This window comes from Vanessa atalanta, chromosome 17 (genome assembly GCF_905147765.1).
Source record: "Vanessa atalanta chromosome 17, ilVanAtal1.2, whole genome shotgun sequence".
Lineage (NCBI taxonomy): Eukaryota > Metazoa > Arthropoda > Insecta > Lepidoptera > Nymphalidae > Vanessa > Vanessa atalanta.
The window spans coordinates 9,930,569-9,954,053 of record NC_061887.1 but is presented as its reverse complement, the minus strand read 5'-3'; the positions used below and the strand labels follow the sequence as shown (position 1 = coordinate 9,954,053).

Sequence of the window (23,485 nt, the reverse complement as noted above, 5' to 3'; positions counted from 1 at the left end):
TTATAAATGGTGGTGCTGTTATAGCCCTTGATATGTATTTTTTCTTCTCATGCTTAATAACTTTCTCTTTATCTGTATTCTATTCATTGAAGTTTTTTATTTAATCACACTCCCTGGGGATCACATTATTGTGGTGGGTTTGCTCTTTTTTTGATTCGAATTCGATTTTCGAAAGTAAGTCATTATTTCTCGTAAAAAGTAAAGGATAAAAAATTGTTATTGTGGATTGACCCTAAGAGATAGACATATATGTACATACTATCGTGGACTTTTTTGAAGACCTTTTTAAGGTGTACAATTTATAATATAGCACATTATTTTGATATATCTCGTAGAGTTCAGCCAGCGTTTGCACATTTTTTGCACTTACTTTGCGCAAAAAATGTGTTTATTCACGACATTACTTTAGAAACCTCTAAAACTATCAGTGTTTCTCTACTATATTGTGTATATATGATACATATTAATAAACCATCCTCTTCATTAATCTATCTATTAAAAAAACCGTATCAAAATCCGTTGTATAATTTTAAATAGCAAAGCATACACAGGGATAGAGAACGGTAAGTGACTTTGCTTTATAGTATGTAAAGATGTGAATATTCAATTATAATTATGGTTCACTATTTTAGTCATAGTGGTTTTCACATAAAAGATAGATATGCTGTCTTGGACTTTTATTTAGAAATATTTAAGACAAACAATCTTGTGGTACATCATCTTTGTGTAATTCCAACAGTTTAGACAGGGTATGCCAAGATAGCTCTCAGAGTGTAGATTTTTTTCTACTTTATATGTATCGTTATATTATGACCAAATTACATAAAATCATAAAAATTGTAGTATATGTGTTATTCTCATGTATAACCTATATTACTCTGAAATTTCATCCAAATCCATTCAGTAGTTCTTTCGTGAAAGAGTAATAAACATACGTACGTCCATCCACACAAACTTTCGCATTTATAATATTAGTAGTTAAATTAAGTCATGGTCATTCAGTCTGCGCCTTTTGCATTGGTAATTTTAAGAGTATAATATAATTCATTCTCTATTAATCTAAATTTCCATATGAAAATAATACAAATTAAAACATTTTCATAGATTCACATAATTAAATTAAATCTGTTGATTTAATTTAATTATGATCATTGAGGCGCCTCAGCAAGTCTTGTAAAATACTATTTTAAGGGAGATGGAAATCACTCTCATCAGTATCAGCTATTATTGAGCATAAGACAGACTGTCAATAAATATCGCAACTTAATTTCCTTACAGAGAGGCTGACAAACTGTAAATTATATCTTGTTGTACATTGTTTACATTCAAAATTAATAGATAAATTCGTTGTATAAGTTTGTCTTCAACATGTAATTTTTTCTGGAATCTCATCTGAAACTATCTATCTTTTTAGTGTTGTTTCCATCCTAAAGACTAAATGATAACAATATAAAGCTAGGAAGCAAAAAGGTACAAAAGGCAAGGAAGCAGAGTTTATTATTCTTTGTTTAAACTATCGAAATAATCTGTGCCCTGTAAGCAACTTGGCACAAGTATATGTCAGCAATCAGCATAAAATTGACGTTTGACTTATGTACGATCATTTATATTTTTTGTTCTAGTCAGTAGTCAGTACTCAGGTGTAGTGTTTTTTATTATTTACGTGATTTATTAATTAGGTTTGAGAGAAATGTCTAATGAAAATACCTTAGACTTACAATATGTGTACGATAGTTTCCAAAAGAGCTTAAAGGACGACGACGATGTGATAATAGAAGGATATATAGACGGTTACAACGAGCTTGTAAAGTAAGAATGAAATATTTTATTTGTTGTATCCATAGGACGTATTCCTTTATGATAAGATTATATTTGTTTAGGTTTTTGAATCTCATTGGATCGGTGTTTTCGTTTGTAAGCAGCGATGTTAAGAGTAAAATTAAAATTATGGAAAAGCACAAAACAGGAGAGGATTCCTTATATTATGAATCGTTTAAAAAAATGATGAAGTATGAAAAGGAAACGAGCTTACACGAAAAGAATGGTTTCACGTCCGGCTCGCGAACAATGCTACGTTTGCATAGAGGTTTAGGTTTGTAAATACATTAGAGAAATAATTTGAATAATATAAATGCAAGATTATTTATTGTAAAATATATTGTATTTTTTTATATTTATAGATTTTATACGACTCTTCCTTAAGCGTCTGAGTGATGCAGAGGAGTGTGTGAACACATGCACTACTTGTCAGGCCTCTTACAACGAGACACTAGCGGAATTTCATCCCTGGTACATAAGAAAAGCAGCCACACTGGCAATGCATGCGCTGCCTTCTAGGACAGATTTATTATATAAGGTGAGGAAAATAATACTGCTTACTACTTAGTCTATTTCAACAACAACAGGACACAATTCAAATAAATAACATTTATTATTGTAAAATCAAAAAAAATCTAGTTAGGTTAATATTATATGTATATTATTAAATCTCCTGACTTGTATGTCAACTTCAATGCAGTGCATAAAAAAGCCTGTGCCATAATTGTTTTCTATATATTGACAAAGTTTAATATGATGTTACCGTTAAACATAGGTTAGTATATAATGTATACTATATTATAACACCAAAGAGGTGGACTTTCTTTTTTTACCATACATTACCAATGCACTCCTAACTTTGAGAACTATGATTTGATGCCTCTTGTGCTTGTAGTTATACTGGCTCAGTAATCCTTAGTATGAACACAAAAATTTTAAATATTGTCATTTGGTAGCAGATAATAAGATTAGCTTTCACTAAGCCACTGACTAGTCAATGTCCTTAGTGCCTTTTTCTTTTTAAGTTTACATTTAAATTCCATTCTTAATGGTTCTGTAAGTAACTGTACACTATTTATATTTCAAGTACAAATTTTGTTTATATGTTGATTGTATTTTATTACTGAACAGACAACATAGCTAGGTATTGTAATTAGTATTGGTCTTAAATTAGAATAATGTTTTTTTTTTATGGTGTAGTTTGGCAGACAAACATATTGAGCACCTGATGGTAAGTGATCTCCACTGCCTTTAGACTATGGGGCTGAAAAAATATTGACCATTCTTTACATCGCCAATGCGCCACCAACCTTGGGAACTAAGATGTTATGTCCCTTCTGCCTGTGGTTTTATTCACTTCAGAAAATATATAAGTAAATAATAACTGATATAATTGATAAAATTAAGTGCTTAATCTACGTCATTTATGGCTACAATAGTGCTTATCATTTTATATTGATAATGATAATTTACAACTCTCAATTATCAATAAAAATATAAACATTTATAATAAAATTAAAAATAGTAAAATTTTATGATTTGTACTATTATGATTTACAATTATAATTTATATAAAAATAATATCCTTCTACCGAATTTCTGCCTCTTAGTGATTTTACGCCTTATAATCTTTTAAACAATAGGGCTACTATTATTGGATTAAGAGAGCTTATTCTAATTGCTGCTTCTCATTTTTTATCCTTTTTAAGCTTGTGTGCGTGTATCTGCGTGTGCGTGTTTATACACGCGCAACTACAATAGTCAAGCTAATCAAAATAAAGCATCTTACAGTATTTATTCCGTATATATTTTCAATGGGTTTTATTTTGCAATTGTATAGAAAATAAAATTACATATGAATCGTAATAAATTACTGAAATAATTATAATACATTGGATATACACAGAGTCGATATATATAAAAAAAATGAGTAAATATTAAAATCGATTTTAACTCATGGTAACAGTAAATTGTAACGGTGTACGAGTTCTTGAGTAATTTTACTATCAAAATTTTATCGTCAAAACTTGTAGTATAACTTTTGTATGATACGCAGATTTTGGTAGGTAGTATAATTATAAATGATAACTAAATTATAAGTTCATAAATGAATTTAGAAAAATTAAAGAGACTACGTTTTTTTTTAAATTAAGGTACTTGGTAGGTTGTAAACTAAGTTAAAGTACTTGATAAATGCACAACTGGTTCTGAACAAACAATATTACAAAATAAAATTGAATAACCACCTTTTTTTGAAGTTGTTAAAATGTATTATAAACAAAAATTTTTTTTTTATTGTAAGTGTAATAAAGGTTAAAAAAATATACTTCAGATCAAAACGTTTTAGCCGCGCTATATCTGTACCGTATGGCAGGCAGTTTACGTAGAAAAAATCTATGTATGTTTGAGTGTAGTACGCGGCGGCGAGCGATACGTCCTCCCTTTGTGAGCACTGAGCGCTCGTCGCGGTATGCCAATTTCTGCGATGCGTTTCACGTTGGATGTTGATAGATAATTTTGAAAAAAAATAAATGAATTATGAATAATCGTAATTTAAATAATAATAAGCCCTCTTATTGCATTTTTCTTTTTACCTATTTTTTTTTAATGTTGATTCAGATGGTAGTGAATATGAGTCTACTTTTAATAGTTTTTAAATCGACATGTTTATTTAGACGTTCGGTTCGGTGGATTATAAAATTTTGTGTGGATTTAAACATATCAACCTAAAGTTCATTAATTACACATAAACTGCCTTAAGCTTATCTGATATCCAAGTTAATACTCGTGCAGAGATAAGTTAGCCGTAATATGACTTAGTCTATTTGAAAATATTATACCCATGTATCACATTATCAACCAATAAACAAGTTACGCCTAGTCTGTCTGTCTGATCGCGATAAACACAAAATCTATCGAACAGATTTTCATACGGTTTTCATCAAGGGACGTAATTAAACAAGTAATTTAAGAATACTAATTTAGATGAATACTTATTAATTATTTGTAAATGTTTTGGGTAAATTAGTAGAAATATGACGCTGATTTTTGAAGATGTCGGAAAAAAACATGCTGACTGGGAGCTGACATGCGCCGCGTAAACTAATAGAGTTCTGTATACAATATGAACATATTATGTGGATCCCTATTTTACCCATAGATGCTAGAACGATTAGCTCGAGTTAAATGAGACGGCCTAGTGCCAGCCAATGTGAGGCGAGATGGCCCAGTGATTAGAACGTGTGCATCTTAACTGACGATTTCGGGTTCAAACCCACTCAAGCACCATTGAATTATTCATGTGCTTAAGTTGTGTTTATAATTCATTTCGTTCTCGGCGGTGAAGGAAAACATCGCGAGGAAACCTGCATGTGTCTAATTTCAACGAAATTCTGTCACATGTGTATTCCACCAACCCGCATTGGAGCGTGGTGGAATATGCTCAAAACCTACTCAAAAGGAGAGGAGGCCTTAGCCCAGCAATGTATGTAAATGAAGGCAATGTCTGTTTTATAAAGCTGTTATCTACGCCTGAAGTCTCGGGTGGTATCGGATTTCCACTCAATCGGATTATATGAGTGTGGGCGTTTGTGTTTACGTATACACGTTCAGACCGTATCTCATGTGTGGTTGGGTTGAAATAGTCTTAGGTAATCGGGATTACACTTTCAAACCATAATGTATGGTGTAGTCTTTGAGATTGACAGTAGGGATCACAATTCGGTCCGAATGTTTTCATCGATGTGCTAATTTTTTATTTCCATATGAAGGTATTCTTACAAGGCTTCTTTATTAAATTGCCATTCAATAACTTCATAAGAAATATTCGAAATATCCACTTTAAAAAAAAAATCTCTTATAACCAGTTTATGAAGAGCTTTATGCCCGTGCTACCAGCACGGAAAATTGCTTCTTGGTAGTTATTCCATTCATCAGTTATTCAAGCCCCAAATATCACTACTTTGTTTAAAAGGTAAACTTGGGTTTCCCTTTTTTTTCTTAGACAGAAAAACCATTTAAAATTTAAAACACTATCAATGACCATCACTAGCGCTTGAATTTATCTTAAGAGTTTTCTATCTGATATGTTCTTATTTGCATTGAATTTAATTTTTCAATTTGTGTTAAATTACCTTAGTCATCATCTTGAGTGAAAAACTTCAGAAAAATTGGCCGTTAAAGACGCATAAACAGTCACGATATTGGGATATATACCCTTTAGGATATCGTGTTTATTTCAATAGGTAGGACAAACCACTAAAATATATTGATGTCAAGGTTATTGGAAAGGCACTGACGGTTGAAACTGAGTGGTTGACGTGACGATTGCGATTTTTTTCCGCCAGTAAAAGTTCCATCTGCGTTTACAAGGTTATATTCATTTGCGCGAACGTTGTAATTGCATATGATTCACAGTAGTTAAGTATTTATGAGCATTGATTGAATGGTATTAAATAGAACATTTTCGCTATTAAACAGCTTCGTGCTAATGTTAGACAGTGGATATGCCAGTAACAAAGTATACTGACAGACGACATCTTCATCTTCCAGGTTGACTAATCTCAGCAGCAGAACTAAAATTGATGTTTTGTTTATCATAGATTTTTTTATGGCATGGGATGGGGTGGGTTATGACCAAACGTGTTAAAGACTTATAGTCATTAGTAATTATAAGACCCATAACTTAAGTATTATAAGAAATATGAATAGCTGCTCATATTACTAACCTTGGAAACAAGATGTTATGTCCCTTGTGCATGTAGCTACACTGGCTCACTCACCCTCCAAACCGGAACACAACTATACTGAGTACTGATTGGCGGTAAAATATCTGATGAGTGGGTGCTACCTACCCAGACGGGCTTGCACAAAGCCCTACCACCAAGTAAAGGCTTAAAGATTATCGATAATAATTATTTTTTGTTATCCAGTTGTCTTATCTCTTAAACAGTTCTCGTCGAGATGATTGCCTTGACCTCGAAATCGTTTATACGGTTTTTAAAAATACTTTGAAAGATACAAAGAATCGATTATTCGAATATTGTAAACGATTATTCGTAAAAGGATGAATTGTCGTAACCTTATGATATCGTATCTAAACGGCATAATATTACAAAAAAAACATCTGTTAATTATTATTAATTGTATGATTTGTTCAAAAGATTTTTATTTAAATTAACGATAAAGTTTATAATAAAAAAATATAATTCTTAAGATAATTATACATTTAAACAAAAGTTACAATTATTATCTGATAAATAAGATATATAAGTGAGACCACTTTGATGTTCGCGAGATTCTCGAAGGTCGCACCGAAAACCGGCATTGAAATAGACTTATCAACAAAAGTCATAAATCGTAATCGCTGTAATCGAATATTTTGCAAGCGTCAAAGCTTAATTATCTCTTCAATTTTTTTTTTTTATGAATTACATAATTTATATGTACATAAAGGTTACAACAAATTAGCAAAACGCTGTAATACAGTTCCTAAAATTGTTTACGTTTTTTATTTCTTTCTCCAAGATTACAAATAGACCGGACGGTTAGTTTTTAACGAATAAAACCTAATTTTATATTTGAATCTTAACCCTAAAGTAATTTAAAATAAAATCGATATGCTTTGTCCGTAAAATCTGACAATTTTCGAAGGGTGATTATTTTAAACGAGTACTCTATTTTTGCTTTTTTAACATAGTTGTTTATCTTTTCAGATTTTTGGCTCTGAAGACAAGTTAAAGGAGGCGATGACGATTCTGCCTCAAACATTAGAATCGTGTGACGAAGTTTACAAGCGCGTTGAGCAACTCTACACAGACTTCGACTTTCACGGTTTGCCCTAGACCAGTGGTTCTCAATCTTTAGTCTGTGGAACATTAGTTTTTAAAAGAAATAAAAGTATCACAGTGTTCCTCGGCTTCATAAAGGTGGAGAACCACTGTCGTAAGGATGGATAACGTTACTGCCAAAAGTATAAGAATATTCATGTCTTAGCTCAATACCAGCTCGCATAGTTCTTTTCAATTGATATATAATTATTATTATATAAATCAATTTATTTATTTAACTATTAACAGTAATATAACACGATAAATAACTCTATTGGTCGACCAATATTTAATTAATTGATTTCAATGGAATCAAAGTATTCACGAAAATTGTACACCAATTGTTTAGTTGAAATCAATTATAATAAATGTATGTATGTTAATTAAATCAAGTAATATTTTAATGTCAAGGTGATCAGGTTCAAAACAGCTCAAGAGATATTTTGAATAGGTCAGCGAAATTTAATTTTAATTTAAAAATATAATTCTTATATTATGAATAAAATTAACAATTTATTGATATTTTGACCAAAGACATCACGTATTATCTATGCTTGAAAGATTAAAAAGCATACAAAATTATCATCAATCAGTCAAATATAACTTGAGATTATGAATAATATATAATAAATATTTACTTTTTCATATATCATAAGATATTCTATTGTTTTGCAATAGTTTTAAATACCAAAACATTATTGAAAGCATTTATTGTGTTCCTAAATTATGGAAATTTGAATAGCGCCATCTATCGGTTATCAGTATCAACTCTTTTGAAATTTGATTGTTATTCTGCCTAGAGATGAAAACATGCAAGCACATCATACTAACAAACTCAAAATAGAAGTAAGAACCAAAGGCACGGACGATATGTCGTTTCTACTGTTCTCCTTCTCTTTCTCTCGTTAATCTGTTGTCTGATTTCATTTGTTGTATTGTCGGTGCAAGAGTAATAACATCTATATTTCCAATATTGGCGGCGCATTGGCAATGTAAGAAATGGTTAATATGGCGAGTGGCGTTTAAACGACAACGTTCAGTTTATAGCGAATGTTATTTGCTGTCTCGACTTTCGTGAGGTTTTCTCTAAAAACCAATCGTTCCATCCATTGCAGACGGAACGACTATGGTAACATCACAGTGGGAAATCGTCCTAATTTGAATAGAACAGAACTTACTACCTATTTATATAGAACAGAACTTAATACCTATTACTTACTAAGTATTTTTTACCGATACAGTATTTGCAATAAATTCCGCTTACCCCATTAAATAAAAATAAGTAGATGATTGATTATCAAAAAAAAAAACATGACTTTTAACTTGTAATGAAAATTTCTTTTGATTTATTTTTAAACAGATTTCTATCTAATATTAAAAAGATTAAAGAGACATGTTAATGATAACAACGTCTTATCAAATTATAATTATTATCACTGAATAACAGTTGACAGACACGTCGCTTATTTTTAATTGATACACGTCATTTAAATATAGCAAACATTGTCTGACGCGGTACTTCCCGGTCAGGGTTTTCCATGGCAGTAAACTGAATCACTAAAAAACTTTACATAATTAAAAAATAATTTAAGAATTTTGCATAATTTTTGGCACTTTTATAAAATGAATAATTTAATTCATATTGCTTATTTAACTTTAGTCGCCTTATAATCATATTTGAAAGAAAAAAAAAAGAGACCATAGATTATAGATACGCTATATGCATCCTTTTTAAATCAAAATTATTATTATGTAAATGATTTTTTTATTATATGTTTAGGGTTATTTTATTTGAGAATCAAGTGAAGTGATTTAAATCATTTTAATATATTCGATATTATCTTTATTGAATCGATACATCGGAATCTATCTGATTGATTTGAAGTTTTAGATAGTGGTGCCCTTGCGTGAAGGTCTCTGGCTTAGTACAAAAAGGGGGCGTGTCAAAATGAATAGCTTTTTGAAATAATAATAATGAGGTAATGAAATGTCAGCCATTAGCTAGCTCTTATTAAAAATGTATAAGACGCAGGCCAAAAAAAAAAAAAACACTTATTATTATTTTTTATATAATTTAAATAAAAATACGATATATATAAGCAAAGTTACATATATGTATTATAATAAGTAGTATTTAAATTAAATTAAAATGAAACATACCTAAATATAAGGCAACCTGTAGAGCTGTGTGCTTTTGTATAAATTATATTTGTAATATAGATGTTTAAGTGATCTCGTAGAAGAGCCGTAAAGCTTTATATATAAGGATAATATATATGTGAAACATATATTTATAAATAAGCTATTATATATAATAAGTAAATAATAAAATTTATGTGAATAGATGGTTTTTATAGAGCGACAAATCACCAAGTCGAAAAAACAAACTATATTGAGTTACAAATGTCATAAAACTCGCCTATTTTTCTTTTATTTTCTATCTTATTGCAATGTTAATATGGTTCTTAATGTTTAAGCCCTGAAACTTGAACGAAATCGTTTTCATTTATTCAATTATGTTTCGACTACTTAAATTCAGTAAGTATTTTTACTTGTAAATAAGTTAACTCAATTTTTCATTACTCCAACATAAAATTAATACAAACATTCGAAGTACATCAAATTTGTTTCACAATGGGAGAATAATTTACCCGATAGAGATTATTAACTTACGAACTAATTACTTCAGTTATGCAAAATAAAAAAAAAAAACTAACGTTAAGATTTTTTCACTAATAAAGTATTCGTTTTTAAATGATATCTTCATAAATGAATATATTACAAAGGCTTTTTAATTTTTAACTTATTGATTTTTCGCTCTATTGGAATGTAATATTGAAATGTATGCAGTGGCGTAGCTATCGTAGGGCCAGGTGGTGCAGTGCACCAGGGTCCCGGAGTTAAGGGGGCCCTCTAACCTAAGCTTTGAATAGATATGACATATGGATTTAGCCTGCTAATGTTCGTCTCAATGTATCCTTTATTCTATTTTTATTCCTATCTATAATTTTGAAGCGCAATATTAGTTAAAGAGAGGGTGAGGGCCCGTTTCTTTTTCTATGCACCGGGGCCCTTGTCCACCTAGCTACGCCACTGAATGTATGGATAAACAATTAATAATAATTGAGCTCAACTTTGTAATCTTTGCTCAGTTGTTGTTTATACAATCGGCTTCAAAAGATATTCACATTTTATCACACTTGTATTTGTATAAATATTTTTATAAACGACTGTACATCGTTTTTTTAGAAAGTAAATTGTTCACTGGCTTACCACTTTTAATATATTAACAAAGACGGTTAGGTATTTAAAATGAATATAAATCCCAACAGAGAAATTGTTTTTACATAACTTGTAGTCTGTGGTAATCAAGTTGAATTGAAAAGAAAATTTATTGTATTTATAAACCAGGTCATTTTGAAGTGGTCTCATAATAAAATAGAATAATATCTGTATTTAAATAAACTTATTAAGAGTGCTGTACATTATAACTGAATATTATAATAACGTATAATAACTCAATATTGGTGACGTATAATTATTATAAATTATCAATAATTAAATTAATTTCAAAACCTTTAAATACCAAAAACCTGACCGTCTTATCAAATCTAACGGGACTGAGCCTATACACAATCCACGTTGAACTAGATTATAGCTATACATAATCCTAGCTTGTTAATTTAAACATGAGGCGCTATTATTACTTAATCTAACGTAATTTTCATAATAAAATTTAGTAGATATAACATTTCCTATTTTTCCAACTTTGTAGTTTAAGCTTAAACATTCCCAAACCATTCCTAATAATTGGGAAGAGATGTTGAGTTATATTTAATTTATTGTAATTTTTTTTTTGCATTAATTGAAAATAAACATAATTGTTGCAAGTTTAATTATTATTATTTTTTTACCTCTGTTGTCTGTGTTATGGAAATGAGTATAAGTACACCATAGAATATCATATTACTGCAACAGGTCCTTGATTTTTTTTATGACTAAATGGTTTTTTTTAAACAAATATGGTACGGTATAATGTTATGATTTAAGAGTTCCTAAAATGCTCTATGTCCACCCATAGACACAGTCGAGATTTCCTTCGGTACCAAAGATACCGCAAATCGAAGGCTAGGTTGTTCGGTCACCATGTCAGAGCCTGTAACACCAACAGAAAAGGGCCCCTCGTTTCCGAAAGCCGACATAGTTAATATGTACGGTCTATAAATTAAACCAATCAGTCAGACACTATGCAATGTGTTTGTTTACAAACATCCCGAAAAATTTCACCCTCAGATTCGAACATTCTCTTCAAATACAAAATCGTTTTGTATTGACATAAAATTCGGCATATTATGCTAAAAAGTTCACTTCAAGAGATATGTATTCACACTAAGGTCCCGTTTGATGTATTGTTTCATTTATTCCATTTCTGGTACGTATAATAGTTTTAAATAAAATTATGGAAATGTTTTATCTTTTCTTTATATATTAGGTGGCTAACGAGCAGCAGGCTCACCTGATGGAAAGTGACTACTACCACCCATGGACATCTGTAACACCGGGGGGCATGCAGGTGCGTTGCCGGCCTTTAAGGCAGGAGTACGCTTACCTTTATATAATTGGAGCCATTACAGCAATAATGTTATATAATTAAATCCATTTTTTTCATCTGTGATCTCACTATAGATAAATTGAATAAATAAACTAGTGTTACATATCGATAGTTCACTATCGATAGACTATCGATAGTATCAATAGTCTATCGATAGTATTGTCACGTATAAATACTATCGATAGAATTGATCAAACGATACTATCGATATCCTGAATAGTTTTTGAGGTCAACTATCGTCAGTCAAACTAACGATAGTTTTGCAACGCTGAAATAAACGTACATCACGGTGATAATGCTTTGTGCAGCCCTGACGTTCATCCTTTACACATCATTCACTATCAGTCTGTATTGCCGGGTTCTTGCTTGAACATGAGTGAGCCAGTGTAGATACGAACAAAAATATGTATCATCTCATATCATGCGATTGGTGTCTTATTACTGACGGTTTAGCGTGGTTTTAACTCACAGAGTCCATGTCTACTGGTGACAGGGGGCGTATCAACAATTGGCTCCATCAACCTTTCCATAACATCAAACAGTTGAAATTATACTCAGTAATACCCCTCCCCTCCTCCCTACCATGATAAAAATAATCCAAGAAGGTTCGTCACGGTTTGAAAAAAATAAAAAACCACTATAGTTGCACTTGCTTTTATTAAGTATACGAAATTAAAACAAAGATGGGATATACAAGTCCCAAAAATCAACAGAAATAAAATTATGTAACTTGAAGCTCAAAGTTCATCCTTAATTTAAATTAAGATTAATTATTTTTTACATATTTATAACAACATTAACGCACTAAGAACATTAAAATACTGTACTTTAGAAAATTACCCAACTTCATAACAAGGAGTGAATTTATGAAAAAAAAAAAAAAAACTAAGAGAATACATATTGTACTAGATTCAAAGTAAGTAACATATTTTTTTGCTTCTTATGCAATTTCAATATCAAACAATATGTAAAAAAATATATATATACGAAAAGGCGAATCACATCTAATAATAGACTATTTCAACCATTGGATGAGTAAAGGGTAACAAACAAATTTGACACCATTGTTCGAGATCTTGAATACGGTATTCATTACGAATACGCGCTATTAAGGTTTGATTATCTTTACGGATTGTTTAAATAGGGATATGCTATATATTTTAATCACAAATTGGTCATTCAAACTTTATGTAAGTAGACTTTTATAATGTCAGTTTTAAAATGCCGCTGTTATCATTTTAAACCAATGGTACCTATATATTATAACGTGAAAATATGATTTCAAATTTCATTCACCACCAATCCGCACTGGAGTAACACGGTGGAATCATTTCCAAACTTAAAACACCAGAAGATTGCGGTTTTGGATGTGGGTCAATAACAAATAGCCACTGTTAGAGAAAGATAAAAAAAAAGCCTTTGAAATTAACACAGAATACTTATTGTTATAGAACACTTATGACCATAAGAGATAATAAGATACTATAAAACTATTATTATAGTGTTATATATCATCGTAACGGCGGTTGTTGTGGCAGTAAGACATATATAATATGAAAACATACTGAATATACTTAAAAAGATTACCAAATTAGACATTACTAAGAGCACCTTCAAGTGTACCCACCAATCTGAATGATAAAATACACTAAATACCTTCTTAAAAGTAAAACCTGAACCCTGCAGTGTATATACAGGCTGTTACTTGTTTTTACTACTTACTATAGGTAGAAATTACAACAAAATAATATAAAGCACATCAATAATTTCAGTTGAAAAGTATTGTTATTAAAAAACAACTTTGGAATACATTTTCAAATACTGGTGCAAAGATTTTTATACGGGTAAACAGCTTACTTATTAAATTTTCTCATTAACATTGTGTTAGATATTTAATATACACAGTGACTAATTACATTATGTATGATATCGTATTGAAATTGTTGTTATTGAAACAACACAAGGTCCACATTTGTTAACACAAATAGCAAGTTAATACTTTTTTTCTTAAAGTAGGTGTTATACACAAAATCTACTACAAAGCCTCATAAATTTATACAAGCCTAATCAAATTGTTAATTATATTAAATACTAACATTGATATTTATTAAATATTAGCGATTATTGTTTATTATACAAATTAGGCTTGTAAAGAATATTTAAGAACATCGTATATAAAAGAATTTATGTAAAATCATCCATCTATAGCCAATTCCAATGGCAGGAGGCGTTAAGACAAACATACAACTTTGATCTTAAATTGACATGCCATCGTTAGTCGAGAACTAAATTATTGATTTGTGAAAAAATGGCAAAATTCTTATCGGATTTTTTAAAGTGAAAGTTTGAGTGGTTTTAAATAATTATGGAATTATTGGTGGCGCGTAATGCTCGTTTATCTTTACTTTTCCTCTTAGCATTGGAATATAGTGAACGCAATCTTTTCTAACCTCACTCTCAGTCCGATGGACCGCAGGACAAATGTTTTATGTGCGCAACGAATTATGGGTAAGTAACACTGGCAACTCTCATAACTGAGAATTATTTGATAGAAATACCCAATAACTTTTACGGCCAGACTCGTTATTTGAGCCCGAGACCCCATGATCTACAGCTTCAAGCTCAGCAAACTTGACGCTAGACGGACGAGGCAGTTATAAAATAACAAATTTTCGTTACAAACCCAATCTATATTAATGATATCACAAAGTATTACCTTAAACATTATATTATTATTTGACGGATTTTTTAGAATATTTATCATAAATAATAATTATGATATTTAAAATAGTTAAAAAATTGAGCGTCTCAATGTTTTAATTTGGACGTAAATTTTATTGATATACTTTTTCTTACCAAATAAAACTAATAATAATATAGTAAACAGTATTATAGGTGATCTTTTGTTAGATATTTTTTGAGTAACCTTCGTATGTATTCTAATAATAATAATTGCATCTATGTGCCCGAGTGAGAAGACGACCTATACGACGCCAAAGTTATAGATAATTTTTATTTGAAATTTATTTTAGCAAGTAGAAATTGCTATAAAAATATCTAATATAATATAATAAATTAGACGTTATGATGATTATCATTTCAAATACAAGCTGGGGCAATGTTATACGTCATATTCGGTAATTGTGACGAAATGTTTTTGATAATTTTATTTTAAAAATTATTTATTCCTTTTGTTGACATACCGCAGATTATAACTTGAATTTATTTAATGCTTAGGGCCTTTAATATAAAAATATAATGTCAATAAATATTAGTCACGGACTGAGGCTAACTAAACTGGTCTAATTCAACGCGAAAACGTGTAATTACACGTTTTGCGAGTTGACTAAAAAGTCACTAAATGTCGTTTATCATTATTTTGAGAATACTTCCCTGGCTGCCTTATATATTATCGGAACACTTCACATCGAAATTTCGAAAATCGTTCTGTTCCATGACCAATTGGAAGGTAAGACCGAATTGACCTCTAAAAAGTTTGGCGTGACAGCTTATCGCCTAAAGCATTCTTGTTAACCGTCTTGTTTGAACTGATGTCGATCAAACTCTCTTCGATTGGATTCATCCGCTTACAGCATCTTTAACGGGATGATCAAGCGCGTTTTTTAAGACATTTTCTGTCTCACACAACCACTCCGTGCAACCAGCTTTCGCCAGTGGAGAAACTTTATAGAAAAGAGCCTAAAAGACTAGTAATGCACCTGTAAACCCTCTGGTGTTGCAGATCCGTTAGGGTTGTCACTTTCCATCAGATGAGCTCACTGCCCCTCTTTCATACAAAAAGGTCTAGATTGTGAATTTATACTTAAAGATATTATGGTAACAATATTTCATATAAATCGATAATGAACAATAAATAATAAGAATATTTTATAACCTTCATATTCCAAGAATTTTCTTATTAGTTGTAATGATATAGTTCTAAGTTGGTTCGCAAGACTGATAGTCTGTGGCGTGGAATTTATCCAAAAACGGTTTTTCTATCATGGCATTTTTTATATATTAGAATATATAATACAAAAATGTGATACACATGTACTCAGCTTTATTTGTTACTTTAATAAAAGTTTGTAAAATTTTCGTATTTGATATTGTATTATATCATTGTGAGTGTCGTAAAACAATGGCGGCGATTTAGTTCATACTGTAGGCGGCATTTCTGAAACTCTCTCTAGTCGATTGTGTTCATCCTTTCAAACTCTAAATCCCTAGTGTACGTTTTTGTTTTCGCTGGATATCCTATATTCGTTTCACGTCTTCACTCTGTGACACTTTTTTTTTTAATGTATTTAATCCTTACACAGTAAACGGCTTAGGATCTCTCGTCGGAATGCTTCCGCATACGAATACAGAATACACAGTGAGTTTTACGATTATGCATAGCAAGTGGCGCGAGTTTCGAGCACAAACTCATACAGTACATTATTAGGTCACTTTAGAAGACTGAAGAGCAGGGGGCGTCGACCTTGCTCGCGATTGGTCCGTCAGTCGCTGCTCGTCGTCCATTGGACTGTCACTTGTCATTCGGCTGAAAATATACATGCACGAGTTTGCCCCACTACTACCTATGCTCACGACTGATGCCGGCTATTGTACTCTTAACATTTTGAATTATAATTCAATTAGGGTTATGTACATGCTTACGTCCGAGATAAATAAATTAAAAAATCCAAAACATTTAGAAATAGTTAATACGCTATACATATAAAAGACGTCCAATTAAAGTACAAAATTAGTCCGCATGACGTCAGACGTGCCGGTTTGTTCCGGGATCGGTCCGGCTCTGTCTGGTTTGATCCGGTTCTGGTCAGGCCTGCGGGGGTTCGTCGAGTGGATTGGCTTGCGGTAGGTCATCGTTGATCGGTTCGTCTCGCGGTTCGAAGGTTGAACTTCGACTGGTGGAGCTCGACGGAGACGACGATGAATCGCACTGCTCGGAACTGCCGCTATCTCTGGAAATATTTGTATAAATCATTACGATTCTCTTAAAATGAACCCATTTCTTTGCAAGTCTGCACAGTTTATACACTGCAGCAGGCGAGTAGGCAGGCAGGCAGCGTGCCTGATATGATTTCTGTTTATGTCATCGGTTCCACGCCAAGGCACAGACACTTACTAATTGCCTGGTTCCTCTATTAAACAAAACGTTATTTCATATACTCGTAACTCATACGAGTAAATATCCGTTATAGTAGTCCCTATAATTAGTTACCATTTTGTCACATGCATACGTCATAAAAGCGACTTCGATACTTTTTTTTGTTATAAATATCTCGTACGTCTCGTAGATAATTCTATCTCACGTATGCAAAACGAATCGTTTCTTGAATAGAGACACTGGACATGTGCATATATTTACGAATTCATCGCAATGCCGACCCTCTGGACGAAATACAATGGCGGAGGCCCAGAGGACAAAATTAGTGAATAATGAAGGTAAGGAGCATCCCACGATACATTGGTAAGACTATTTTTATATACTGTATTTATAATATTGCGATACAGCGGATCCTAAAACGTAAAAAATCGTCGGAGATTCGTGGTTTTGAATTGTTTTGTATCCGTTCCTATCAAAACACATATCAAGTGTAATTTTATCGCTTTGAAAATAATCATATTACATGAATTTCTGATATAAGTTTTTTTAGGATTTCGGATATATAGTCGGGGTGTTAAGAGTTATTCGTTGTAGGAATAAACGTCCAGATAATAATAATAATATACGAATTGATTTCGCAACAAACAAGCTATATTAGAATCTGCTGCAAACTTTATATTAGGCCGTACGATTTATTAAAATTTCAATATTAATTCGGACGTGTTTTTTTGTACGTTATCAGAAATAAATGAATATATAATTACTTGTGGAATCCATTCGTTTGACACGTGTTGTATCCGCCACAGTGTTGACACTTGAGTCCGACCACGTGAAACTTTACAGTTGATAACTAAAAGAAAAAGTATAAAGCTTAATGTGATGCGGTCAGAGCTCTCTTGACCTTGAACTACTTTTGACCATAGACCCATATTTATGGACATCGGTTCGAAGAACTTCTTGAACAATTACTTTTGGTCAGCGTGCCCCCTGTATGTGATTGTCAAGTAAGCCTACTAAGGCCTAGCATTACTTTTCAAAGTCCTGTCTGAAATTATTTTTTATTTAACTCTTTGGAATAAGCAGTACGCAATGAGAGCTAGTCAAAGACGAATGTTATGTCCAGTTTTATAAACGTACTTCCGGAATATAGAGCAAATAGTGCACAAAGTGCTGTAGTCTGATATCCGTACTTGTATTTACTTGTCCTAGTTAGTCTGGAGGTTCAAATTTCTTGATAACCTTAAGTATAAGACAAAGCTCGCTTTTGTATCATTATACGTCGACAACGACGTAAATGTGAGGAATAACGTGTTTGTTTTTAAGCGCACGAGAAATCCTTGAAAGATACTCGGTCGGGGGGGGGGCACAGATAGGCGAGCCAAACCGCCGTGCGTTCGATACCCAGCAGCGAGCGTTCCCCGGCAGGCGAGCAGTTACAGCAAGACGCGAAACAGAAATAAATATACCTTGTGACAATCTTTGCAGAGAATGGTCGTCTTGTAGTCGGCGTACTCGGGCGGCATGGGAGTCGCCGCCACCTCGGAGTCCAGGTAGTTCCATAGCTGGAAGTGAAGATTGGTTAATGAGCTTAAGAGTTTACACTTAAGCCGTAAGCTAATCTCTACCACTACATCTGCGCAGTTGCACAGGATATAATATTGTGTTATACGATATTATTTATATATCTATATATGTGACCGTAAACATATTCACTAAATTTTAAAGTTTAGGAGTGTAACTCAGACGTCTAACTTCGAGTTTAGGACCAGACCCGACGCTCAAACCTATTTTTATAAAGACTTAGGAGTCTTTCAGAAGTGCCTGTCTGTGTTCATGCACATTTTTGTGAAACATAACATTTTCAGCGCGTCTCGAGTTTGACCAATAGAATTCGGTCAAGAAGACTTAATTGGACATGCTTAGTTGGATCTTCTTTTACGTTCTCTGTATGAACTGTAAATTATCTCAAGGTAAAAGTGGTGCTCACATTGGTCATATCAATCATGCTGGTCTGGCACGTGGGGCAGGCGTAGTGTCCCGACTTGAGCATCTGCTCGAAGCACGGGCGGTGCAGCAGGTGTCCGCAGTCCGGGATGTGGCACGGGATGCGCGACGTGTGAATGTCCTCCAAGCACACGGGGCAGTTCGACCGGGACACGTTCTCTACACACTGGAATGTAATAATTACATGTTTAAAAATAAGTCTGTTTCCCGCTTTTCTTTCAATTACTTAGAACATTCAAGCAAAAATTCATTTCATACGGGATGCATGGAATAGACTTATGTAACGTATACTTAGTACGTTATACGCCGTTAGCAACAACAAGCCTGACACGACGCACTGCTACACTCATAAGATACAGGGAATTTATTGTTATACTACATGTACATTTTATACATTCCAAGCAAGGGGTAACTTTACTAATAATATCCTACTTGAATAATTTGATTGTTAATTTTTTTACAATTATTATTTTTGTAATTGATGTTTACTTATTATATTAGTCAAATTTAAAATTAAATACATAACGTGTCATGGTATAAACTATACAATGTTTAGTATTAAATATTGTTTGTTTGTATTGTTTATTGGTTGGTTCAAGACATTGCATATAAGAATATACGTAATTATTAAAAAGTATTATTCTAAATATTAACAACAAGTCTCAACTTGTGTGTGTAAGGAGTCCTGTCAGGCGTTTGTGACAACTTATATGCGAAATTAACTGAGCATAAAATTAAAAGCGTAACAAACAAACAAACTCTCTTTTGCATTTATGATTTTAAGTATTGACGTCATCAGAATTATATTTGTAAAACACTGGTTCTTCGTTAATTGTATTAGAATTTATAAAGTATATTAAAGCAAGTATTTATATATACTTTCTATAAAAACTTCGATAATTTATTAACATTACATTAACAGCCTGTAAATTTCCCACTGCTGGGCTAAGGCCTCCTCTCCCTTTGAGGAGAAAGTTTGGAGCATATTCCAACACGCTGCTCCAATGCGGGTTGGTGGAATACACATGTGGCAGAATTTCGTTGAAATTAAACACATGCAGGTTTCCTCACGATGTTTTCCTTCATCGCCGAGCACGAGATGAATTATAAACACAAATTAAGCACATGAAAATTCAGTAGTGCCTGCCTGGGTTTGAAACCGAAATCATCGGTTAAGATGCACGCGTTCCAACAACTGGGCCATCGCGGCTCAGATAATTTACAATTAAATACATTAAAACGGGACAGTTTCTAGAATAATTACTACACTAAGAAATTGTCATGTCATGATGGAATTTCTCTTTTGACTTCACTAAGATTGATAATAATTTTTATCACATCGTGTAATCATACAAAATACGTGACTATTAAATCTATTATAATGAGCTTAATTTTATCGTTATTCGATAATTACTAAGTTTGTCTTGTTTTCGTCCCAGGATTAAAGCACATAAATGAGACCTAAGCGAGTGTTAAGCATTTAAACTCATGATTAATCGTTTGACCTTGAAAAACAAGCCTAATATTTCACCCCTAAAACAAACGAAGAAACATTACAAATATAACTTATTAGAGGCTCATGTGGATAGCGCGGGATTAAAAAGCACACAGGTTAGAACATACTCATATCTTCGTTTGATCTACTTTAATGTTTTGAAATTAATTAAATTTAAAAACAGTTTATCTAATATTTGACACATAATCTATACTAATATTATAACTGCGAAAGTAACTCTGTCTGTTGTTCTTTCAGGACCAAAGCATTGATTCTAATTTGATGAAATTTAGTATGTTGCAAGATTGAACTCCAAGGAAGACCAACCCCTAAAGAGCAGAGCCGCGTGCACAACTAGCGTCAATCTATGATTATATACTCGTATATATATATATTTTGAATACGCTTGAAACTTTGTAATCAATCCACACTGTATCTGCATATGTTAGTTATTATAATAGTAACAAAGAATATATTAAGCAACTATGTTTAATAGTAATATATATATAGCATAATTGTTCCTCTCAGATCACTTACCCTGTGACCAACACGTTTCAATTGTACAGGTAAACACATATTACACCGCTCGCAGTGGAAGAATTTATCCCGTCCTCCCACACGACATATGCCACAGCCTTCACAGTGGTACTGTTTCTTATCTTCATCGTCAAACAAGTTGCAAATCAGACACGTATACTGAAAACATAACGAACTAACATTTAATAAAAATATCATGAAGAGTAAAACCCGTTTTACTAATACATTTTTTATTTTTATCTTTTGATTATGATATAGGTAGGCGGAAAAGTACATTTCGGTCACTACGGCTCAAAGATATTGGTGCTTTAATAAATATTAAGCATTCCTTAGATTGCCAAACGCACCATCAACCTTTGGAACTACAATATTATATGCCGTCATACCCATAGTTAAACTAACCAACTATCAAAGCACAAACATTACTAAGCAATGCTCTTTGTAGGGAGGAAGATAAAACATTATGCTCTCATATGGAGGCATGTCATATAAATTGTTCATAAGAGATACAAGCAGCATAACTATAGGTCCTTGATTATGTGAACCTGCTTTTGTATTATCACAAGTTGCTTTTGATAATATTTCATCTCAAAATCACTTCAGATTCGATTAAGATACAAGAAATATAATTTATCAAAGAACTTTATATGAAGCATGAATGCAACTTTATTTATAAGTTTAGACAAAATACAAAAACATCTTGTAGTAAAAGGGTAATATTGTCAAAACATGTATACAGAATATCAGTTTGTATGAGGGATAAATTTATTTAGTAAATCTAGTATGCGAATGAGTGGGTGGTTCCTATTTCTATGGTAATAAATAATACATACATTGCCAAATCTCACTCCGCAGTTCACACATTCCGCTTGGACCTTCTGCCGAGTATCACATTCTGTGCATATCAGCTCTGAAACTGACTTTCTGTTGAAGTAGTGCTCTTCATTCTCATCGTGACAGTATCGGCACATATACAGCTTGTTGCAGCATGGTGTCTGATAAATAAAATGTAACAAATATATTTTATAAAGTCATTCTAATTTTCTTACAGTACAAATGTTAAAATATGATTGTGTCAAACAAATTGTTTAGGTTAGAATGATATGATAATTTAAGTAAGATTAAATCAATTTATCATTTTCATTTTACGTTACATATTTTTTTTAAATGTGATGTAAATCAATTTATCCATTTTATATGGTACTATTTATATCTGTTTTGTTGGAAAGGAAAGATTTATCATATTAGTAAAGTAATAGCTTATTTCAGGTTATATAAATATATATCTTGCATCCAAATATTACTTAAATCATAGATCCAATAATAATATATATATTAAGATTAGTTGAAGGATGTAAGTATTAGGTGAAACAATGAATGCAAGTCCAAGTTCATTGACATGCTTTTGTTTTGCTAAATTAACGAATCATAGCCGATCTCGAGTTTTTGCGTCGAAGGCTATAAATATAGATGCAAGTGTTTTGAACCCGGTAGCATACTGTAGGTACTATGGACTATGTTAATATCGCTTAAAATAGATTTTTATAATATACGACTTACCACAAATTTGGCCCTTCGTTTGTAATGAGCACAACCAATGCGTTTTTCAGCAATTTCTTCAGTAACCACTGCAGATTCACCATTAGGTGTCTCTGAATTCACTTTTGACATTTTTATATATATTACATCTAAAATATCTAAAGAATTACGTATTGATAGCTGTTTCAAGGTTAAGAATCGATGCGATGAATGTACTCTTTCAATTAATATATTTTTTATTGGACGATAATGAATAACAATATGCTGAATGTGACAACTAGCGACTTGTCATTTGACATTTCAGGAAAACGGATGTTCCGTTATTCCTGTTATATTAAATTCTTAGTTTAATGAAATTTCGTATATATATTAAAACAATAAAAATAAAATAAAATATATCTAAAATCTCAAGGATCATAATTTTTTCAATATTTTTTTAGTTAATTTTTTAGAGTAAATTAATTATATACAAATTTTAAGCCTAGTAACACTAAAAAAATGTCAAATGTAAGCTAAATTGTCCGCGTAAATTCAAT

At 31.9% G+C, this 23,485-nt stretch overlaps 2 protein-coding genes across 2 annotated transcripts; one reads left to right on the top strand and one right to left on the bottom strand.

The window, feature by feature from the left end:
* Positions 1-1,586: 1,586 nt before the first annotated feature.
* Positions 1,587-11,460, top strand: LOC125070190 (ceramide-1-phosphate transfer protein). Its single transcript, XM_047679924.1, has 4 exons — positions 1,587-1,809; positions 1,881-2,092; positions 2,181-2,356; positions 7,533-11,460. The coding sequence occupies exons 1-4, from the start codon at positions 1,691-1,693 to the stop codon at positions 7,659-7,661; spliced, it is 636 nt and encodes a 211-aa protein (XP_047535880.1). The 5' UTR covers positions 1,587-1,690; the 3' UTR covers positions 7,662-11,460.
* Positions 11,461-12,896: 1,436 nt separating this feature from the next.
* LOC125070312 (RING finger and CHY zinc finger domain-containing protein 1) lies at positions 12,897-23,218 on the bottom strand. Its single transcript, XM_047680124.1, has 7 exons — positions 22,971-23,218; positions 22,244-22,405; positions 21,411-21,569; positions 19,362-19,544; positions 18,841-18,936; positions 18,139-18,224; positions 12,897-17,228 (listed from the first exon to the last, which is right to left on the bottom strand). The coding sequence occupies exons 1-7, from the start codon at positions 23,079-23,081 to the stop codon at positions 17,084-17,086; spliced, it is 942 nt and encodes a 313-aa protein (XP_047536080.1). The 5' UTR covers positions 23,082-23,218; the 3' UTR covers positions 12,897-17,083.
* Positions 23,219-23,485: the final 267 nt, after the last annotated feature.

Excerpts from the sequence above, each read along its gene's own strand:
- LOC125070190 (XM_047679924.1), top strand. The coding sequence starts at position 1,691 with ATGTCTAATGAAAATACCTTAGACTTACAATATGTGTACGATAGTTTC. Across the intron at positions 2,093-2,180 it reads ACGTTTGCATAGAGGTTTAG|ATTTTATACGACTCTTCCTT; the intron begins GTTTGTAAATAC and ends TTATATTTATAG. Across the intron at positions 2,357-7,532 it reads GGACAGATTTATTATATAAG|ATTTTTGGCTCTGAAGACAA; the intron begins GTGAGGAAAATA and ends TTATCTTTTCAG.
- LOC125070312 (XM_047680124.1), bottom strand. The coding sequence starts at position 23,081 with ATGTCAAAAGTGAATTCAGAGACACCTAATGGTGAATCTGCAGTGGTT. Across the intron at positions 21,570-22,243 it reads GCGGAGTGAGATTTGGCAAT|TATACGTGTCTGATTTGCAA; the intron begins GTATGTATTATT and ends TTATGTTTTCAG. Across the intron at positions 18,937-19,361 it reads GCATGATTGATATGACCAAT|CTATGGAACTACCTGGACTC; the intron begins GTGAGCACCACT and ends CTTCACTTCCAG.